This window comes from Lissotriton helveticus, chromosome 1_1, assembly GCF_964261635.1.
Source record: "Lissotriton helveticus chromosome 1_1, aLisHel1.1, whole genome shotgun sequence".
Classification (NCBI taxonomy): domain Eukaryota; kingdom Metazoa; phylum Chordata; class Amphibia; order Caudata; family Salamandridae; genus Lissotriton; species Lissotriton helveticus.
This window is the reverse complement of record NC_136057.1, coordinates 842,425,376-842,445,388: the sequence shown is the minus strand read 5'-3', so window position 1 is coordinate 842,445,388 and position 20,013 is coordinate 842,425,376. Positions and strand designations below refer to the sequence as shown.

Genomic DNA, 20,013 nt, shown 5'->3' with positions numbered 1-20,013 from the left:
ATCAGGTCCAAGGAAATTGAGCCCAAGACCCGCCGAGGCAGGGAATTGAACCCTGGTCCCGGGCCAGACCTCTGCATCAGGGTCTGCCGCTCTAACCATTGAGCCACACTTCTCCACCTCATAGTGTGTGAGAGAAAGAAAAATGCAGAAGGAGAGATCGATAAAATTAAGAAGTGGAGAAAGCCCTGAGGAATGGTACGAGAGGCAGATTCAGAGGGAAAGGGGGTTCCCAGCGCAGGGAGCAGAGGGAAGTGTGTGCGAAACAAAGAGTATGGTAGAGATTGAAGTTGTGTACACAGTAACTGAATAATTTGGGAGGGACACACAGAGGGAGGGGAGAGAGTGTTGAAGGGGTGTTTAAAGCACATCCGTTTTTGACCATTGTTACTGAATAGATGCTATGAAATGCACACATTATCTACGTAGGTGCTTAGGAATGAACTGTAAAATCCCTAGTGCAGGGGTATTGAAAATCCTATAATGTTTGAACCAGTGTTAGAGGCCCTGTGAGCTTTATCATTCACATAAAGCCATAGGCAGACCGGCAAGCTTGTGAATTGAAACATCATCAGCTAAAGAGTGCACACAGTTGATACAAATGCATGCAGTAATAGAGACAAGCCCATTAAGAGATTGCCTTGTGGAGTAACTGACACAGACACATGCAGTACCATGCATGTAAAATATGAGACAAGAAACCGAGGCAGATCCAAAACAACTGTACACAGATAGGCACAGACATATTTCGTTCATACTACATTTAGGGATACTGAAATTATAAAGCAGGGGAGGATCAAATTAGCGTTTTCTAATTATGCAGCAAGAAAAGCCAAACTATGCAGTGTAATACGTCACATTTTGTGATCATTTTACCTAAAAATGTTGTCATTTTTACACGTAATGAATATCTAGCCAATGGTCTCATGTCATTAGCAGCAGTCTGACACCCAAATGGAGCTTTGATTTTTGATCCGTTTGAGCTGGAAACAATTTGTTTATTAAATCCTGCCGATTATGAAGCAGATAATGTATTGTGTGGATAATGCGATCATAATTCAGTGGAAAATGCAACAGCTGCAGAATTCCAATGTCCCTGACTACAATGCAACCTTATCCCCACTTTCTTGCTGATCTCCTAGCAATGCATCCATGTCTAATATGGACCGTGACTTGCTGTTTTCCCATGTCAGACTGTTGAGAGGAGCTGCTCTAAAGGGGCGTGCTTAACCAAGTGGAATAACAGCACTTCCTTAAGGAGGGATAACGGTGCCACAAATAGGTGGTGCTAAATTACCAAGAGACAAATTGTCTGTTTATTGGGGCAAGGGCTGCTCTAATCTCAAAATTATTTTTTGCCTGCAATTCCGAAACTCCTTGCACTGGTTTAAAGCACATCACTTGCACATCAACGTTCTTCTTAGAGAGTTTGTCTAGATGCAAAGTTGTGTTTACAGCACGGTTGTGCATAATGAAAAGTGGTGCAGTCCACCCCCTTGCTGTACTGAGTGTAGCTTTTCTTTTAATGAAATAACCAGTGGTGTCAGGTCAGCAGGGGTGTTATTAGGGTGGAAACACCACATGGATGTTTTGTAGTGGTACCAGAGAGCACTGGCCTGCAACCCTCCCTCCCAAGAGTGAGCTATGGTGCTTAGGGATGTGGGGCTTGGTCTAGTTCAAAGGTGTGAAAAGGGGGAACTCGAGAGGTGTGTACCACCAATTACTCCAGGGACGTGGACATGTCAAGAGTGCGCGTACAGTGAAAAGTCTCAAAGCAATGGTGGAGGAGAAAAGAATGACCGGTCTTCGGTGGCAATGCCGATACGACCTAGGCGGTGTTGAATCTGTCCGGAGCTCGAAGGCTGCAATACTAGACCAGTATTGCAGCCATATGTGCATTTCCACCAGAGACCCTCATTTCCCTCCCAGCCTCCCAATCAGTCCTCCAATCGTGAAGCTACGACCAGCTCATTTAGACTTCCAACTGTCCGTGCATTCTTGATGTGCATTGCCACCACGGACCTTTCATTCCCTCCTGGCTCAGTCAATCATCACTAAGGCCATTCTACCTAACCTTTCCACTGCCTCCAATCAGCCACCATATATTTCAGGCTTGTATAAAATTGTCCTGATGATGATCCTAGCATTGTTTTAAAGGATCGAAACGTCGTCGACTTGCTGGAACACCGCACACACAAATCTATTTGATATTTAAGCGCAACGGTTGTTGTTCTCATGCATGTTTTAACCATTCGCATTACATACAAGCTTTTCTTGCCCTGACTGAATGTTCTATTCAATGTATATGTTTTGTGACTGTGTAGGATGCAGGACTGTGTCCAACTTTATTGTTTTGTGTTAAAATTCCTACTTTGTTATTCATTAAAATTCACTGTCCGGCTGGGCAGGAGTACTATAGCACTGATTCTAGCCTACATTGTAAATGTAAATGTAAATGTATTTGAGCTTGTAAAACACACTGCTACCCGTACTAGGTTTCCTGGCGCTGTATAACTCTGGGGAACCCGTCCTGGCTTTCCCTGTGGGATGGTCCCTGCTTGGTAGTCCCCAAGGTGGAGCCAGGCATCCCCGGAGTTGATGGGGCCGTTGTGGAGATTAGGCAAGCTAGTGCCCAGAGTTGCCGAGTGGAACCCCTGATTAGAGTAAGCACCGAAGCGAGAATTATCGAGTCCGCTGACCCAAGTCCACGACCCTGCCGTGTCGGGAATTGAACCCTGGTCCCGGGCCGACTTCTGCTCCCGGCTCTGCTGCCTCTAACCAGTGAGCCACACTACTGATTATATATCTACATTAGCTCCTTAACAAGGACCACTGTTCTCTCAAAATGCTGTTACAGCACATGCACATCGCTCTCACGGATCCTATCCACTGCAATGAAAGCGCAGTAGACTGCAGTGAAGCAAGAAGGAAGCATGTTTCAAAGACAAAGCGCAGCGTCCATTTTAGGGTGCATGGTGGCATAAAGCAAGTAATTAAAAAGTATCAAGCGCTGTGGCAGCGGCAGGGGAGCTGCATAGCCTGTGCAGGAGTGCTGCGCTGTGCAAAAGTAAAGAAAGGTGCGTGGTTGCTTAAGGAAATAGCAACTACAGCAACGCACCTGAGGCAGGACGCGATGAGGAGCCATTACTAATAAAAATACAAAAGCAGGCGCCGTGCTGGAACCTACAGCATGGCGCCCGAGATGGCGATGAGGAGCAGACAGGCAAGGATGAGCAGACAGTCAGAAGAAAGTGGAAAAGTGGACATGTCGTGCCTGCAATAGGAGAAAATCATTGAAGAAAATAGTGCTTAAATGAAACATACTGAGTAACAACATAGGTAAAAGGGCCAGTCCTCATGGGAAGATACAAAAGCAGAAAAGGCGGTATTAAGGAGGGACCACTAAATCTATTCACAAATCAAAAGCAACCATTTAGAATGGACAGTAATAGTAGTCAATTGAAAAGATGGGCAGAAAATGGGTGGAACTTCAAGCCCAAAACCTAAATACAGCATGTCTCAAAGAGACAGCGCAAGCGCTGCCTAGACGAGACCTAAAAATGGTCACTTGTAAGGAATGTGAATGCAGGGTTTGTTACCTGTTATCCATGCATTTAATGGCATTCACAGGAGGTCACAAATGCCTCTTGCCTCATTAAAACGATGAGGCGGGAGGTTTTGAGATCTCCGGTAAATGTACAATTTGTGATGCGACTGATTTGTACATCAGGTGCATCGCAAGCTGAAGGCCACAAACACTGGCTGGTTTGCAACTCAAGCTTAGGTTTCTAGTAAAACGTGCAATTCCAAATGTTAACATGTGGAGTTTATGGTGCCTACCAAATCCTTTGTTGGAATTCACAAGTCATATTTTTGTGATGCTGCTCGTACAATTAAAATAAAACTGATACGTTATAAAACGTTCTACTCACAATAATAGTCTTAGCACATTTTCGCTTGCATCCAAAATGTACAATCTTCCTCATTCTTTGATAATCTGTGTACATACAATGCTGTGTTTTTCCTTCCTGCAGAAAATGAAGAACATATTGTTTGTTTACAAAATTATGCAAGCACAGGGAAGTCATGCATACACTAGATAAATATATTATACACCTTTAAAGACTGGCCAAGAATTATGTGAAAACATTTCCCTAACCCTCATGCATTGTAAAATATTTCCTTACTGAGGCTGTCAGTTCTCAACCAGAGCACAATGCTGAACAAACTTAATGGCGACTACACAGTTCATGGGGTGTGCCCGGAGAGTTTACAGGTACTGTATGTCTTTTTTCTGGTCATGGAATAGGACTAGTGTGGTATGTTTGGTTGCTAAATATTATGACGATGATGTCGATGCAGTGAAAGTATAAAAAAGCAGATTATTAACACAAAGTCGAACTCAGTCTACAGGTCTTATTTTTCTGTTATCAGCTTCCAAGAACAGCTATGAGACGTGAAATCTTGTCAGGAGCTCTGCCCATTCTCTAGGGGTTGTCTATGGCATAATACACATGGCCAACATTCATCAGGCATCCTAAAGAACAAAAACGTTTATAAGGAGAACGAATCACTCAACTCCAACAACCCTACACTAGGTATTTAACAAACCAAGTGATCATCTTACAATCACACCCACACACACTGGTCAACACAGTCATTGCCAACAAAACAAAACTAATGTTTCTACTGCTGCACCGCCAGGGATGAACATGGCAGTCACCACATGCAAGAACACAGTAACACCATGTACTTCCAAACACAAAAAAGATGGATAACACATGTTCTTCCTGCAAGAATACTGATGTCAAACATGGAATGGAAAGCAAAAAAAAAGACACAAAAATCACAACAATTTAATATTTGATTTATGCCGAGATGCATAAAGCATAAAGGCCACTACACATTACTAGCCGGGCAGAGCAGCAACTATGATACCACCCCTGTACTGCAAATTAACTTTCATGGCAGAGAAGAAGGTTGTGGTTTGGCAAGGACAGTAGAAAAATAGAACAAAAAAACACATACCCATTAAATGGGGTTTTACAGTGTGCCCTAATGAAAAGAAGACACAACTCACATGCTTTGCATAGCGTGAAATAGCCATAAAGTGGGTTGTGTGCAGAAGCTGTGGCCAACTTGCACTATGCACAGCCAAACCCTGTGTTTGGAGGAGTTTGGCAGCACTGGACCTCAAGGTCTGGCGAGGGGCCAGGCCTTACACCCAACCCCCATAGCACACAGAACATTAGAAATCCACACATTTCCTAAAACTATACATAAGTAATATTGATAACTTGTTTTCATATAGCACTTGATTCTACAGTTTTTGCCATCTATAAATCAAAGAAGATGCCCATGGCAAGTGTTTTAACACAATGAATCAACTTTCCAGCTTTGCTCAAATTACAAACAAACACAGTTGGGAAAGTATGTGTAACTTACCAATGCAAGTGCATACCATACAGATGGGCCTCGTCATTTCAACATGCATAATTTATGGCTGAACTTGTGTGGGAGTGGACGTGAATAGGCAAGAGGTAGTAAACGCCATTTATGCATAAGGATAACTTAAGCACCGAGTAATTTATATGTCTAAAACCATATCTTTATAAGTCACCTCCATGAACTTGATCCTGAATGCATTTTAGCATATACACCTGATCTGTAATTATGCCTATATTATCACCAGGCAAACTTTTCCCACCATGCACAATTCAATACTTACAATGCTCTCTGTTCCAGGGGGACAACCTGTTGAAATAAATCTTGAAGTGCGACAGATGCCACATGATCCCTGAAAAAAAAGAAAACATTTTTTTAAAATATATAGTAACAAAATTTCGATCTGACAAAAAAGGAATTAAAATAAAAGGAGATTTGATCTACTGTAGTATCTGTGGAGTTTAGGATACTTTTTTACAGGAGCAACATACAGATATGTGTATGAGCTTTTGGACCCTGAGAGGACCCGTCAATAGAAATTGATTCATAGCAACAGTAGGAACATTTTTGTACAGATCATTTTTCAATCAATCAATCAATCAAGGCATTTATATAGCGCGCTACTCACCCAGAGGGTCTCAAGGCGCTTGGGGAGGGGGGGTCCGCTACTGCTCGAACAGCCAGGTCTTGAGCTGCTTCCTGAATGCGAGGTGGTCTTGGGTCAGGCGGAGGTGGGTCGGGAGGGAGTTCCACGTCTTGGCGGCCAGGTAGGAGAAGGACCTTCCTCCTATGCTGGCTCTTCGGATGCGGGGAACGGCGGCGAGGGCGGTTCCGATTACACTATTTGGTTTCCGATTACACTATTTGACTGATTCCACCCAGCAAAGAGGGCGCGCTTTTAGTTATTAGTAGTAGGAACATGTATACTACACCAACGTTCACCTTGTAAATAAGCATCACATCAAATGACTCTCGCACATATGAAAGAAAAAGGTTATCTTTGAAACAAGTTGAATATTTGTCATTTTTAGGTCTCGCCTGTCGATGCGCATGCGCATCGAGCTTGCGAGCCTATTGCGGCTTAACCACGCTTTAACTAACAAGCAAGGAATCGTGGCGATTCCTTGCAGTGCCCGTGACTTTTAAGCTCAATGCGCATGTGCATTGAGCTTAAAAGCGCGTGCACATCAGTTCCCTCAGCCGCAATCGCCGTCTGTTCCCTCAGCCGCATTCCTCCGACACCTTTTGAAGTGAAGCTTAGCTTCACTTCAAAGGCCCCGGCTTCTTCACACCCACATGCCGCTCTCCCCGCTCCGCCCCCTCCCCTGCCCGCCGTGTGCATTTCTCCTCCACCCCCTCCCCACAGCAATGCCCTCCGTCTTGTTTTTTTTATTTTAACTTTCAGCGCAAGGATTCCGCTTGTTCTTTATTTATTAAACACACGCTTCGCTCTTTCTCTTCTGCTTCTTCCACTCGCAATCTGCTTTTTATATTTTTTCCTTCTTTCCTCGCCCACTCTTTCCATTTTACTTCAGCTTTTTCCATTTTTTTTGCCCCTCTGACTCACACCCGATCTCCCGCCTTCTTTTCCGTCTTATTATATTGTGAGTGACTGACTAGACAGTTGCTCCAGATACACAATATTGCTTGTACATACAGTGAACATGACACACTGACTTTCCTTGGCGCACTCATGCCGATGTTGTCAGGACATTGCAGGTGGGGTCAAGTTAATGTTTAAAAAACATTACTTTGGGCCGCTTCCGTGTACTGCATGAGCAGTCCCTGTAACTTCTGCAGGCCAGCTGCTGCTGAGACGCTGACACTCTCCCGCTTTCTGCTTGGCGCCACCAGCCCTTCCTCCCCTTCTCCCCCCCTCCTTCCAGGGACGACCACCGTCTCACACCCCATCCCCATATGCTCCTTCCCTCCCACTCGCTGGCTCCCGCTCCCCCCCCCCACCAGGCTCTCAATGCTTGTTTTAAACCAAGGCAGCGGGGGCTCTTCAGCGTGTCCGACTCAACATTTATCCAGTGACTCAACAAAACAACATTTAATCAAGAAAACTGCACTCAAATCATCGTAGGTTCCCAGCTTGACAAAATGTGTGATCGTTGTCAAATGACTTTGCTTCACCGTGCATCGGTTTACTCGAGAGTCGAATCCGAGACCTCTTGTGGACACTACGTTTAGAATGTGTTTAAACCAAGGCAGCGGGGGCTCTTCAGCGTCTCCTTTGCCTAAAACTCACATGGTCGCTCTTGGATTTATTTTTATTGGCCATTAACTCTGTGGTTTGCGCACTCTGTCAATTTTTTACAAACAATTTTTTATATTCTCCCACTGGGCAAAGTAACATTTGCTGTGGGCTTAAAAATATCAGCATTCGTTAATCACTCGTGCATGGCTTACTTTTTTTGGTATCACTTGTTCTCTCTCTCTCTCTCTCTCTCTCTCCCTCCCATAACTCTCTCTCTCTCTCTCCCATAACTCTCTCTCTCTCTCTCTCCCTTCTCTCTCTTTCTCTTTCTCTCTCTCTCTCTCTCCCCCTTCTCTTTCTTTCTCTCTCTCTCTCCCTCATAACTCTCTCTCTCTCTCTCTCCCTTCTCTCTCTTTCTCTCTCTCTCTCTCTCTCTCTCCCTCCCTCCCTTAACTCTCTCTCTCTCTTTCGCTTCCCTTCATTTACTCGCACACGCAACGCCACTCGCACATGCAACGCCACTCGCACACGCAACGCCACTCGCACATGCAACGCCACACGCAACGCCACTCGCACACGCAACGCCACTCACACACGCAACGCCACTCACACACGCAACGCCACTCACACACGCTACGCCACTCACACACGCAACGCCACTCACACACGCAACGCCACTCACACACGCAACGCCACTCACACACGCAACGCCACTCACACACGCTACGCCACTCACATACGCAACGCCACTCACACACTCAACGCCACTCACACACGCAACGCCACTCACACACGCCACTCATCCACGCAACGCCACTCATCCACGCAACGCCACTCATCCATGCAACACCACTCTTCCATTTGCAAAACGAAAAATGTCTAACTATTCTATTGCGAGACCTATTGCATTTCCAATGCTTGTTCTATATACTCTCTGTTTCGTAGCTGAACAGTGTTGCTTGTGGGCACTAGTTGTGCCAAGGAACAATATGTCTCTTTGGCACAGATCTGCTGTCGCAGTGTTCCCCATTGGTTCCATCCCGGTTGTGTAGTGGCTATTGTGGGAGTTGGTGTAATGTTCCATCCGTCATAAACGTGCATTTGTAACAATAAACACCCGGCAGGGGTATGTAATGGTCAAAGAAAGATAAATATGTGGCAAACAACAGTAGTTAAGTGCTGCAATGTTTCTGTGTTGTACATTCTGGGCAGAGCATGTCTGTCCTGGGCACATAAACATTGCTCCTCTATTAAAAGAATACCAATTTACCTGCCCACAATATGGGACCTCATGAAGAGAACGACGAGTCCGCCATTGCTTCAATCCCTAAAATCTGCACTTTGCCAGATCAAATCATTGCCTCGAGGTAGAGAGGTGTGAAGAATAACACATCAGTGTTCCTTCGGGAACATACATGAAGCTTAGCCACGCACACAGAGTCCAACTGAAGCTGCAAACTATTTCTTTTTCGACTGACACACAACATACTTACAATCAGTTACACAGATCTTTGTGCCCAGGAAGCAGAGCTGGTGAATGCTAAGCTGTTGATTACTTGCAACTCGAGAGAGCACAAATATTACTAGAAGCGTTATCTTAAGCCTTTTGAATAAAGATGATGCTACAAGGAGAACTGTGCTGTAGGATTAGAAGACAGAGCTTCATAAACACCACCATTTTGCTCTGCTGTGTACGTATGATTTGTTGCAATTATTTTGAAATGACGGGCAATGAGAAAGGATCATTTCCACAAGGCAAAAGGAGCATCTATGAGGACAATAAATGTAGTGTTTGCATAGGAATGGCTGCTGGGGAGTAATAGTGGTGCACTACTTAAGGCTACGACTTGTCTGTAGTTTAGATGGGAGATACTGGAGCTGACATTGCTGATTCCGGCCGGGATCTCCCCATATTCTGGTCAGTCCAGGTTTTAGTTCCTGTAATGGGGATTAACCATGCAGGCACCGAGTCCCTTTCTGCAGGTTAAAAACAACAGAGAAAGTTGCTGATTTCCCACTTGCTGTCAGCAGGTGGTAAGCAGACCACAGGGCCAAGGCTTAGGTGCCGGGGATCGGGAAGGTGTGGGAAGCCATGCTGTGTCTGGAGGGTATATGTGTTGGAAGCTTCCCTTGTCTGGGCTGGGTTCTTTACCCTGCCTGGACTGGATTCCAAATGGGTTTAACAGTGAATGTATATACATAATTATTCAGTTACACAGTCATCTTGAGGATGACAATGCCTCCCCCTTTATTGGTTGGCTTGATGAAAACTGAGTAGCTAGCCAATTCTCTCAATGCCTGTCGCTCTTTATGAGTAATCTTGTGAAAGATTTTTAGCTTAGTTACATTGATTGAATTGATGTCCTCAAATACAGCTTGCTCAAAAGCTTGCATTTCGACAGGAATTACTGCTGTTGGGGGACATAATGTTCATCTCTTCCTCAGGTTAGTATTGTCAGCAATAAATGGGGAAGGCATTGTCCTCCTCAAAAACACTGACTATGTAACTGAGCATACACAATTATTATCAGATAAGACATTATAAAATTATCATGGTGGATCCCACGAAGCAACTTCAAACCACCATCCATTGTATGGTTAAAGAGGCGGAGATCAGCTGGTAGTTTCACAAAAAGAAGCAGGTTCCCTGGTCAACAAGGACTCTAGGATAACCGATTTTACGCTCCATCCAAAATCCATAAAAATAAGATATGCCCTCCAGGTCGCCCAATAGTATTGAGTATTGGTTCCATCTTGGAACCCCTCTAACAATTTGCAGATGTCTTTCTTTGACCTACTGTACAATGTACATCAATCTACTTTCTTAGAGACATACGCTTTGATCCATCTAGCAATTTATTAATTGGGCTAGAATTTGAGAGCCTTTACACTAGCCTGCCCCAGGATGTGACTTTGGGGACAATAGAAGAGATCCTTTTTGAAAGAGGATTGGCAATATAACACTCCAAGACACTACCTATTGAAATGTTGAATGCTGGTCTTGACTGATAATTTCTTAGAGTTCCAGGGCTCCCGCGATCCACAAACCCCTGTCACTTCAGTGAGGAGCACCTTCACCCCCAGCTAGGCAGGTCTGTATGTACATCATTTTGAGGAGAGGTTTGTCCTGACTGACCGAAACCGCACAGACATAGGATAACTTTTTGGAAGCCCTGCATAGATGACATCTTGATTATATGGGAAGGGGATGAAGAGACTGTCCTCGATTTTCATACTTGGTTTAATGCCTGCGATGGCCATCTGAACTTCACATATGCCATGAAAAACTCTCCCCTTCCTAGACATCAACATCTTTGCCGTACAAGGGGGTCTTCAAACAAAGACACATAACAAGACCACCGACAAGAACAGCTTATTAAAATTGAGTAGTTTCCACTCATGATCATTACGCGAAAATCTCCCTTATCATCAATTCTTGAGGATTCGGAGGAACTGCAGTGATATCCAGGACTACAAACGGCAGGCAGGGGAGCGTGCACAGATCCTAAGATACAGGGATTGCCTGGATTCAGTTATTCTAAAGAGCTGTCAACAAGCAAAGAACCAGAATAGAGAGACACTCGTTGATCCATCTGACACCACTCCAGAGACCGACCCTCTAACTTGTGTAACTACATATAATATTGCTTTGAATTTCATCAAGAAGGTCATTAACAAGAACTGGTGTATAATCCATTCTGGATCACTTGAACTTTGAGAGACCGAAATTTGCCCACAGAAGAGGCCGCAACATACGTGACCGTCCATACCTGGTCACATACACCTCCTGCAAAAACAAGCATGGTATCCCAATTGTGGAGTTTACAACCTGTCATTGGGCACTTCCTTTACGGCTCTTATAATGTATGTTAACTAACTAGTCCCACAAAGACCACTGATCTAGGTTTAGAAAGACAATGGGTACTGAGGAGACATACCAACTGTAATACTTCGCACATGGATTATGAGATCACTTGTACATGCAATTTGAGATATATTGGGATGACCAGTAGGAAATCCAGGACCCGAATAGGAGAACATAGAAGTAAAATAGGTGTAAAAAAAGCACCACAAGGATGAGTAATCATTATTTGACTGCTAACCACGCTATTGATGATTTGCAGTGGGTTGTCCTTCAGACAGTAGAGAAAACCAACAAAAAGATGCTCTTTGAAACGGAACAACGCTTGATTTACCGTCTCTAAACATCCAAAATTGGACTCAATGATTGCATTCCCTGGTTGGCAATTAATGAAGAGTAAGTATCCTATTGATGTTTTTCTGCTCACCATTGTTGGATTAACCATCCCCGGAGGTTCACAAGTGGTCTCATTTATAAACATTGCCTGGTTGGCATCTTCTGACGAGTACGCATCCATGTGATGTCTTTCTGGGCACAATCACTAATTTTCACTCACTTCAATGACACATTTTAACACACTCACATGTGAGGAAGGTTTCTGTGTAGAGGTTCATTCACTTAATAGAACCTAGTGAATTTAATTAGAGTAGATGCTACCTCCAGTTAGCATAAATGGCGAGCGCTCTACACATATTGATTTTCATTGTGACTTCAGCACAATATCTATAGCATTCTTTTTGTTTTTTTGTTAAGTAATAATGTTTCTTTTGTTCATTAATAATGGCAATGACCATTGCAAGAATGACTGGTAGTACTGAAAGTTTACTTTAGATCTTTTTTTACCATTCTGGAACTTGCGCACTCACCCCTCCCCCCCATTTTTTATCTCGTGGACGGTAGACGCTTCACTACTGATTTTTGACAGCTCTATCTATTCCTTGCAAGCAAACTCACAGTGCCAGCACCAAGACTTTCCCCTATTTTGCTTTAGTTTTCCTTTATTTTGTGACCGGAATAGAAGAATTATTAATTGCAATCATATTCTCATATTTTCAAAACTATGCAGCTTCATACAGACTGCACCTTCCTTTGTTCCACACAAAAAATGAACCCCTTGTCCGTTTGTTTCTGAGCCTCACCGGGTGGCGCCCATACTACATATGATGTGATGCTCTCATGCACACCTTGTTGGGGGCATGCCCGGATTGGAGTACGCAGGCCGGGTGCTTTCAAAGCCACCGAGGTGGCACACAGTGTCAACATGCAGGGCTAAGAAGTGACCGTAGGTAGTAACACCGGGCCAACACCCTTGACACAGGGAGCAATTATCCCTGTGGGGGGTTGGACACTATCTTTTACCTTCTCCGAGTGGAGGGCACGTTTGCTTAATGTGGATTTTGCTGTGATGTTCCCTACAGTGGTTGACTGCAGGGTCCGACCACCTAAATTGCACCCTATGGGGACATAGAGAGCCCACATTTAAGGTATTGACCATTTTCTTCTTTTTTGCCACATTTATGATATCCTTCCTCACCACTGCATGAATTTACTAATTTAGAAGGATTATCTTCATGAGCTTGCATTCTGGGTTGAAACATTCTATATGCATGATGCCTATTTCTTCAGCTGTCTGCACAGCATCCCCTGTTATTCACATAGGAGGATTCTAAGCACACTTTGTTATCCTTGGATAGCTATCACACTATGATGTGCACTAACGGTGCCATAGATACCCAGTTGCAGCACATATTACCCAGAACAAGGTAACTTGTAAGTTTTTTTCATGCTTCTTCATCTTATTTACCTTATGGGCTATTGTACCCTAGAGGAACTAACTCTAATTGTTGTGCTTACATGTATAAGTACAAACAGTATTAATGGTAATAGGTTACTGTCCTTATAGCTACATTGGGGATCTGTACATTTAGGGCCTGAAGAAAGCCGAGTGAGCCAATTGGGCCAAGGTGGTTGAAACATGTAGACCATGATTGATTGATTCTTAAATGTTCGGGATCATTGATTTACATCTCCCTCTGATTTTAATCTTACTTTGATTGCTGCAAATATAAATAAAGTAAATTATGAGTTGGAGGTAATTTTAACTAAACTAACCACAGACTCCATTAGTCTCAAACTTAGAAGTGCTCCCTCATTCTGCAGATTGAGCCCACTCCGACACAATAGGTGTCGGAAGTGTTGATCCAATGATAAAGCATGCTACGAGTGAATTCTAGTGGGTGAGGGTCTCTTACAAGTCTTTTGAGACTTCAGATTCATACTGGTAAGTTAGGGTTCCATTTTCGTGTGATTAATGAGTTGCCACTGGATGTGGAGTGGTTGCATCCCTTATCGCTACTCTCTCCAACATTGCATGATAATTAGTGACACTTACAAAGGAGGCAGAATCGTGTAACAAAAAAAGAAATATGGCAGGCGAGAGAAGCAGCAACTTCAAAATGCATGCAAGATTGGCAAATACTTTGGAATGTGCAGCAATAGGTATTTGTACACATTGATTGTGCGAGCCCCTAACCTTCCAAAAAGAAAAGTATTTTTTGATACCATACATATACTGTACTCAAATATTTGATTAGTAAACAATATATTTGTAGAGGATTCAATATATTATACATAGTCGCCCCAATGAATAAGTTAGAGCTATAAAGTTTTAAAAGTGCACCTTAGGCAGAAGCCTGCGATTTGTTTACATTTCTGTGATTATACTGAAGTGCATTTGCTCATTTTGCCTTTTCTTCTTTTTTACTGAGAACATTGTTATCCTTATGGAGAAGCTCTTAAATCTACCCCCACCAATGTTGGGAATGCACCACATCCCCAGATCCCAGCATAGAAACCCATTTGTACCATTGATAGGACAGTCTGACACTATCCAGCAGTGTGTGATTACATGCATACTTGCAAATATGAGGTGATTTACCTACTTTTATAGTTTTACTACATTACAAGTGTCTCTGCATTGGAATGCTGTATTATTACCATTTTGAAGACTTTCACGCATACTGAAAATTCCACTGTTGGTGGAATGTTGTGTGAGCAAGTCAATGCAAACGTGCAAAGTTTTGTTTAGTGAACTGGCAAACCTGCACATGAAAATGATGATGGGTGCACAAATGCCATTATGAATTGGGCCACAGTAGTGAGATTGTGAAAACACGTCAAAACAGAAGGTGCATTTAATTGTGGAGCAAAATGACTTACTAGAACAATTACGGTGTCGTTATTGTCACATCTGTTCTTCAGAATTTCCATGACCTTTTGTATCCCATGAATAACTCCAATGTTGGTTGCCACGTTGGTGTAATTTATTGGAACATCATTTATATAGATCTACAAAAGAAATACACAAACATTAATTTCACTACCTATAGATTTTTGCTAATTTCAAACCTCATATAGTACAATTATGTGATTATTACCAAGGACCTGATTACGACTTTGGCGGTCTTGGAGCGGGCTGCCATGCCAGCGCCTTGCTGCGAGACTGCCAAAGCCCACCGCCGCCTGCCCGCCAGATTAGGAGTTTTCTCCTTGGCTGGTGGTCCTGCGGTTGCGTTTGTAAGGGCTCATATGTGAGCCTTAGTAAGGCAGAGCAGTGGGAATGCCACATCACTTTCCTGCACAGTATGGACTTTGAAGTCCATGCCATGCTGGAACTGGAGGTGCATGCATACTGGGGGGCACGTGCATGCACGTGGGCACGTGTGTGCCCTGCATGCATTCCCTGGCCCTGAGGCAACAACTTTGTTTCCTCACTGTCACACTTTTCATGGCGGATTCACCACCATGAAAACTGTGGAGGTGAGGAAACTTTTATATGCTTGGCAGTGCCGCAGCTGCATCACCAAGCATATTGAGGGCCTCAAACCACTATGCCACCACTGTGGATCTGGGATCGATCCCCGGTGGGTGCAGTAGTGCTTTGGCGGTCTGACCGCCAAACTCGAAATAGGTCGTTGGACCACAGGTGCAGTGGTGCCCACACCGCCACTGTGGCTATGGCAATCCATAGGACTGCCATAGGCATAATTAGCCCCTAAGAGTTTTGACATATGAAGAAACAGTAAAATGTGGCTCTTGCAATACCTTGTGAGATAAGCTGACATACTCCTTGCAAATTGAAAAGCAGTGCCCAAGCACATAACTGGGACTCTTCAAGGACTTCAACAGGCAAGCCCAGTGCATATTAGACATGCAATGTAACCGCTGAGTTAGGCTGGATTGAGAAATGTTGGACTGGAATTGATATTGGCTAGATTGCAATTGAGGCATGTAGGGTTCCATGTGAGGTAAGGAGAGGTGGTTTTAAGGAGTGCAGCACTGCATTGGAAAACAACGGGTTGCAGTTAAAACATGATGGACAGCTTTTATGGTGAAACAGACATAGTTCAGTCAGTCGAGACTGGCACGGCTGCATTTGAGACAGGCATGCTTGTAGTTAGGGTAGGCAGAGAAACTTTTGTGACAGGGAAATTTGAGTTTGACACAAACACACACACACACACTTTATGTGCGCATATATAGAAATCAGAAGTGTAGTAGAAGAAAAATGGCACAAGATGGTGTGGATAAGCTCTGCCATAGTTGGGTCCTCAGCATGCTGTGGTGATGCTAAACGCTGTACAGTTGAGTAGCACCTCAAAGAATAGGAAGTAGAGAAAATAAACCTGATGAATACATTGATTTGACTATCCCTAAAGAGACCATATGAACATTTAAAATTGAAAAAAAATTACATTGAAATCTAAACTTCAGGAATACGTTCTGGCTGAGCGCTCGCGTGGGTATGTCATCTTTCTGTGACCATCAGTCTCAACCTGAAGTGTGTAGTATGTTTAAAAAAAGATTGCAACTTTCAGCTAAGATGTTGGGAAAGAAAGATTTCCAAGGATGTTCAAGTTTCACAGTAATTAGATAACCATTTTGAATATACGAACATAAAAGGTGCACTATTTCTCAGTCGATCACTTTACAAAAAAGCTAGATTATGAGAGATATTTGCATCCGTGATCTTCACAGAAAAAGACTTTCTTACTAGTGAGTGGTAAGGGAGATCTTGGTATTGGTACTGGTCAGGATGCAGATTCAAGTACATTTGAAGTAGAACCTGCTCCCGACAAAATTGTAATATTCCAGAATAAGGTTCGGATATTTCTTCCAAAATTATTTAGGCAGATCGAATCTGCATCCAGTTTGTATTTTTAGGTAAAAAAATGAATAAGGTATCTGAGTGGTGTCCAAATTCTGTAATAATTAGAGTAGCACAAATCCACATGAAATTAATAAATTTAAAAACCTTATCTCAAATTAACACGGTAGGGAAAATGTATCACACTTTCTAAACTTTAAAACAGACAGGACACTATTTAAGGAATATCACTGTGAAATGAGTTAACAAGTCCTACAAAAGATGAGAGTAAAAAGGTGAAACAATTTGGTCACAATATTAGACACGTTTTTAGAAAGTAACTAATAATTTTGTCTGGTCATATTCAGATTAAAATTGCTGTAGAAAAATTCTTGATTCTCAACCTTCTTCTCTCCAAACAGGTATTGTGAGATAATTTTCATGCCCTATTGTGGGTTGTGGATGCATTCTATCATGTGAAGGCAACATGTCATAAGTGGTGTTGCTACTATATATGAGTTTCTATAAAAAGAAATATGTATTTTTACTTTTTAGTCACGTTGTAGTGTATCTTCACGTTCTTGGGAAAGGTATTGCATGCTTTATTACTACATAAAAAAATCCTTGTGGTCACTGCCACGACTAATGTTGCAGAAAAGTGGATCATCTGTGTGCTTAACTCCTAAGACACAGCTATGAAGCAAGCTAAGTTATTGACAGAAATTTAAGCCATTCTTACAAAAAAAAAAAACACTACTATAAAATGTACTGTTTAGATTATGCAGCGTTATTTCCCAAGTCCCAATGCAGGTTTCAGTACCTGGCCACTGTGCTGAACAAACCCCACTTGGTATGAAATTCCCAGCATTGTTTCACGGTGCATGCCGATGTGTAGGTCATTCTTCAAAAGCTGCTCCCCCAACACAATGTGATACCTAATTATGTCTTCATCCTGCAAGGACAATAAGAAACCATTACTTTATGCTGGTATTTACTTGTCTCAATACATTATTAGTATTCATAATTACAGAATTGATAGGAAGTATTGCAAGGCATTTTTGATTCCGTAATAACTTAGAAGTTATTTGTCAAATCTGCATGAAACTTTCCAAAAACAAAAAAGAGTACATCCGCCTTGGATTCTTAATACCAACTTGTATGTAGATCTGTTGAGTGAGGAAACAAAAATCAAGGTTCCCAAAAGTGCAATTTCCCATTATAAATCTCGTAGGATTCTTTACTTTTCAACACAGTATAACTGGCTGAATAGAATTTTACCCAATTTGGCGTGAAGGCAAAATTTTACTCATGAATTGTGCGATTGTTGATTCAGTGTATATCTGTTCAGTAGATTTGAAAAATGAGCTTTCAAAATGTTCTTGGTTTGGAAATGAAGAAGTTAAATATTAGATAAATATGAACAGTAAATTTGCAGATTCTCCATCGATTTGTGAATCCACAATGGATTTGTGACTCTATTTAAATAATAAGGTTACCACTTTGGACAAGTGAGCTTTTTTCTGTCTTTGTGCATTGTTGATTCACAAACTAATCTATATATCCAATGCATTCTGATTGGCTGGTCATCTTTGATACATTTCTGGTGTGATGCAAAGAGAAAGGGTATGAGAGGGCAGTGTGAGCCTATCAGATCACCAAGCCCATAAGGGAGGTCCCAAAGGAATCCCTCAATATTAAAAGAAAAATGAAACAAAAACATTTTTATTGCAGGAGTCATAGATTGTGTGATAGCTTTGCAGATACCAGGCCAACCTGCGTTCTACCAATGCACTTGAGCCACAGGATTCATGAATCCAAAATAGGATCTGCAAACTCTGGGGAAAAAATTGCAAAATAGAAAGCATTTGGTGCCTATAGCCACACATGCAGCAGGGTGGGAGCAGGGACTGCAAGAAGTTCAGGCTCTATGGCCAACCCCTTCAGCACATCTGAAGGATTTGTACAGTGGGGGTGATGGAGCGAGATAGAAAACAAAATTTTGTTTAAACTCGTGAAGTCACATTTCCATAACATGAATAATAATATTAATGATTTGTGATATGTCGTGCTAATACAACTTAGATTAAACTTTACACATGGGGGGACTAACATGTGTGCTCATAAACGTGCATAATTGTTGCATCTTTTTGTTCGTGCAAAATAATAAAATAATTTATTGTTTTCGTTTTTGTCATTACTAACTGCTGTAAACTTAAAAGAAGCATGTGCTTGTTTTGCTTTTCCTTGTCTGTGTGATGTCATTTCTACTATTCTAGGTGCATATAAGTCTCATGGATTATTGAAGACTGGTAGATATAAACGCTGCTTTATTTGTTTGCATTGGCTAGGTAACATTTGATTAATCGGGTGGGTTAATTAATTAGTAAATCTTGGGGTGGATACAGAATCTACATTATTTCTTACATTAATACTTTTCTTGTGTTTGTTTTATACTAGAAAGCATAAGTTGCCTGCTTTTGGGCCTAGTCTGCTCGAGCTACAAAATGCTGAATTTTACTTCTGCAAAAGTCATGAGACGCCCATTCTGAAATAAAATGTTCGTCAAAAGCTGCGTTCACAAAGCAAAAACTGACGTGCTATCATCATTCTGTCGGACATGGCCAAGGTCGAAAAAGAACATTTTGTCAGCCCTTAACTTGGCATCCGCGGAAGTCAATTGGAAGCAATGAGACATTTGTAGCAAACCTAGGAAGCTCCTGGTTGCATGCAGAAAAGACAATGGTCCTTAAGAAAAGTGACCTAATGAAACTTTTGAAATGTGGGTGACATGTCACTTGTCACTCTCAGCCAATGGGACGTCGAAGATTTCTGAAAACTTTCCTTTGCGTAGTTTAGTTAGCGTAGAAAGGTATAAAAAGTCATGCCCCTAGGGATGGGCTGGCTGCTGCTTTCTGACTTTCCGATTAGGGTGAAGTGCTGTCGGACATTGCGTGGAGCACGTAAGAATCCTCAAAGAACTTTACTTTAATTTCTATCTATTTAGCTTAGTTAGGGACTTAGGTTTTAGAAATGCTAAACTTTAAATATTCACTTTAATTTGATTCACTTGCTTAAATTGTATTTTTCTCACATTTCTTTACAATCATGCTTGCTTCAATGTTAATAAAATCCATTTATAAAACTTTCAACTTATATACCATAATTTAGTAAATAAAATCTTACTTTTGACAAACAAGCTGGTCTTGGTTATTCAGGAGTGTAGGTTACTATTAGCTAGATCACGTCGCCAATGGTGGTCGTTTAAATGGTTAGGTTTTATTCTAATGACAATATTCTTTCCGCAGATGTATAAAATTGTATATAGTTTGTAGATAATGTGTATATAGATTTAATCTGACCACC

The 20,013-nt window shown here is 42.2% G+C and overlaps 1 protein-coding gene across 1 annotated transcript in view; it reads right to left on the bottom strand.

Annotated features, from left to right (window-relative positions):
- The window catches only part of STAB2 (stabilin 2), a 944,658-nt gene that overhangs the window by 397,075 nt on the left and 527,570 nt on the right, over nucleotides 1–20,013 (bottom strand). The window contains exons 34-37 of the mRNA XM_078674824.1: nucleotides 17,471–17,602; nucleotides 14,724–14,852; nucleotides 5,726–5,794; nucleotides 3,930–4,025 (exon numbers count right to left, since the gene is read on the bottom strand). Of these exons, the coding sequence (XP_078530950.1) occupies nucleotides 3,930–4,025; nucleotides 5,726–5,794; nucleotides 14,724–14,852; nucleotides 17,471–17,602 (426 nt within the window). The remainder of the gene's footprint in view (nucleotides 1–3,929; nucleotides 4,026–5,725; nucleotides 5,795–14,723; nucleotides 14,853–17,470; nucleotides 17,603–20,013) is intronic.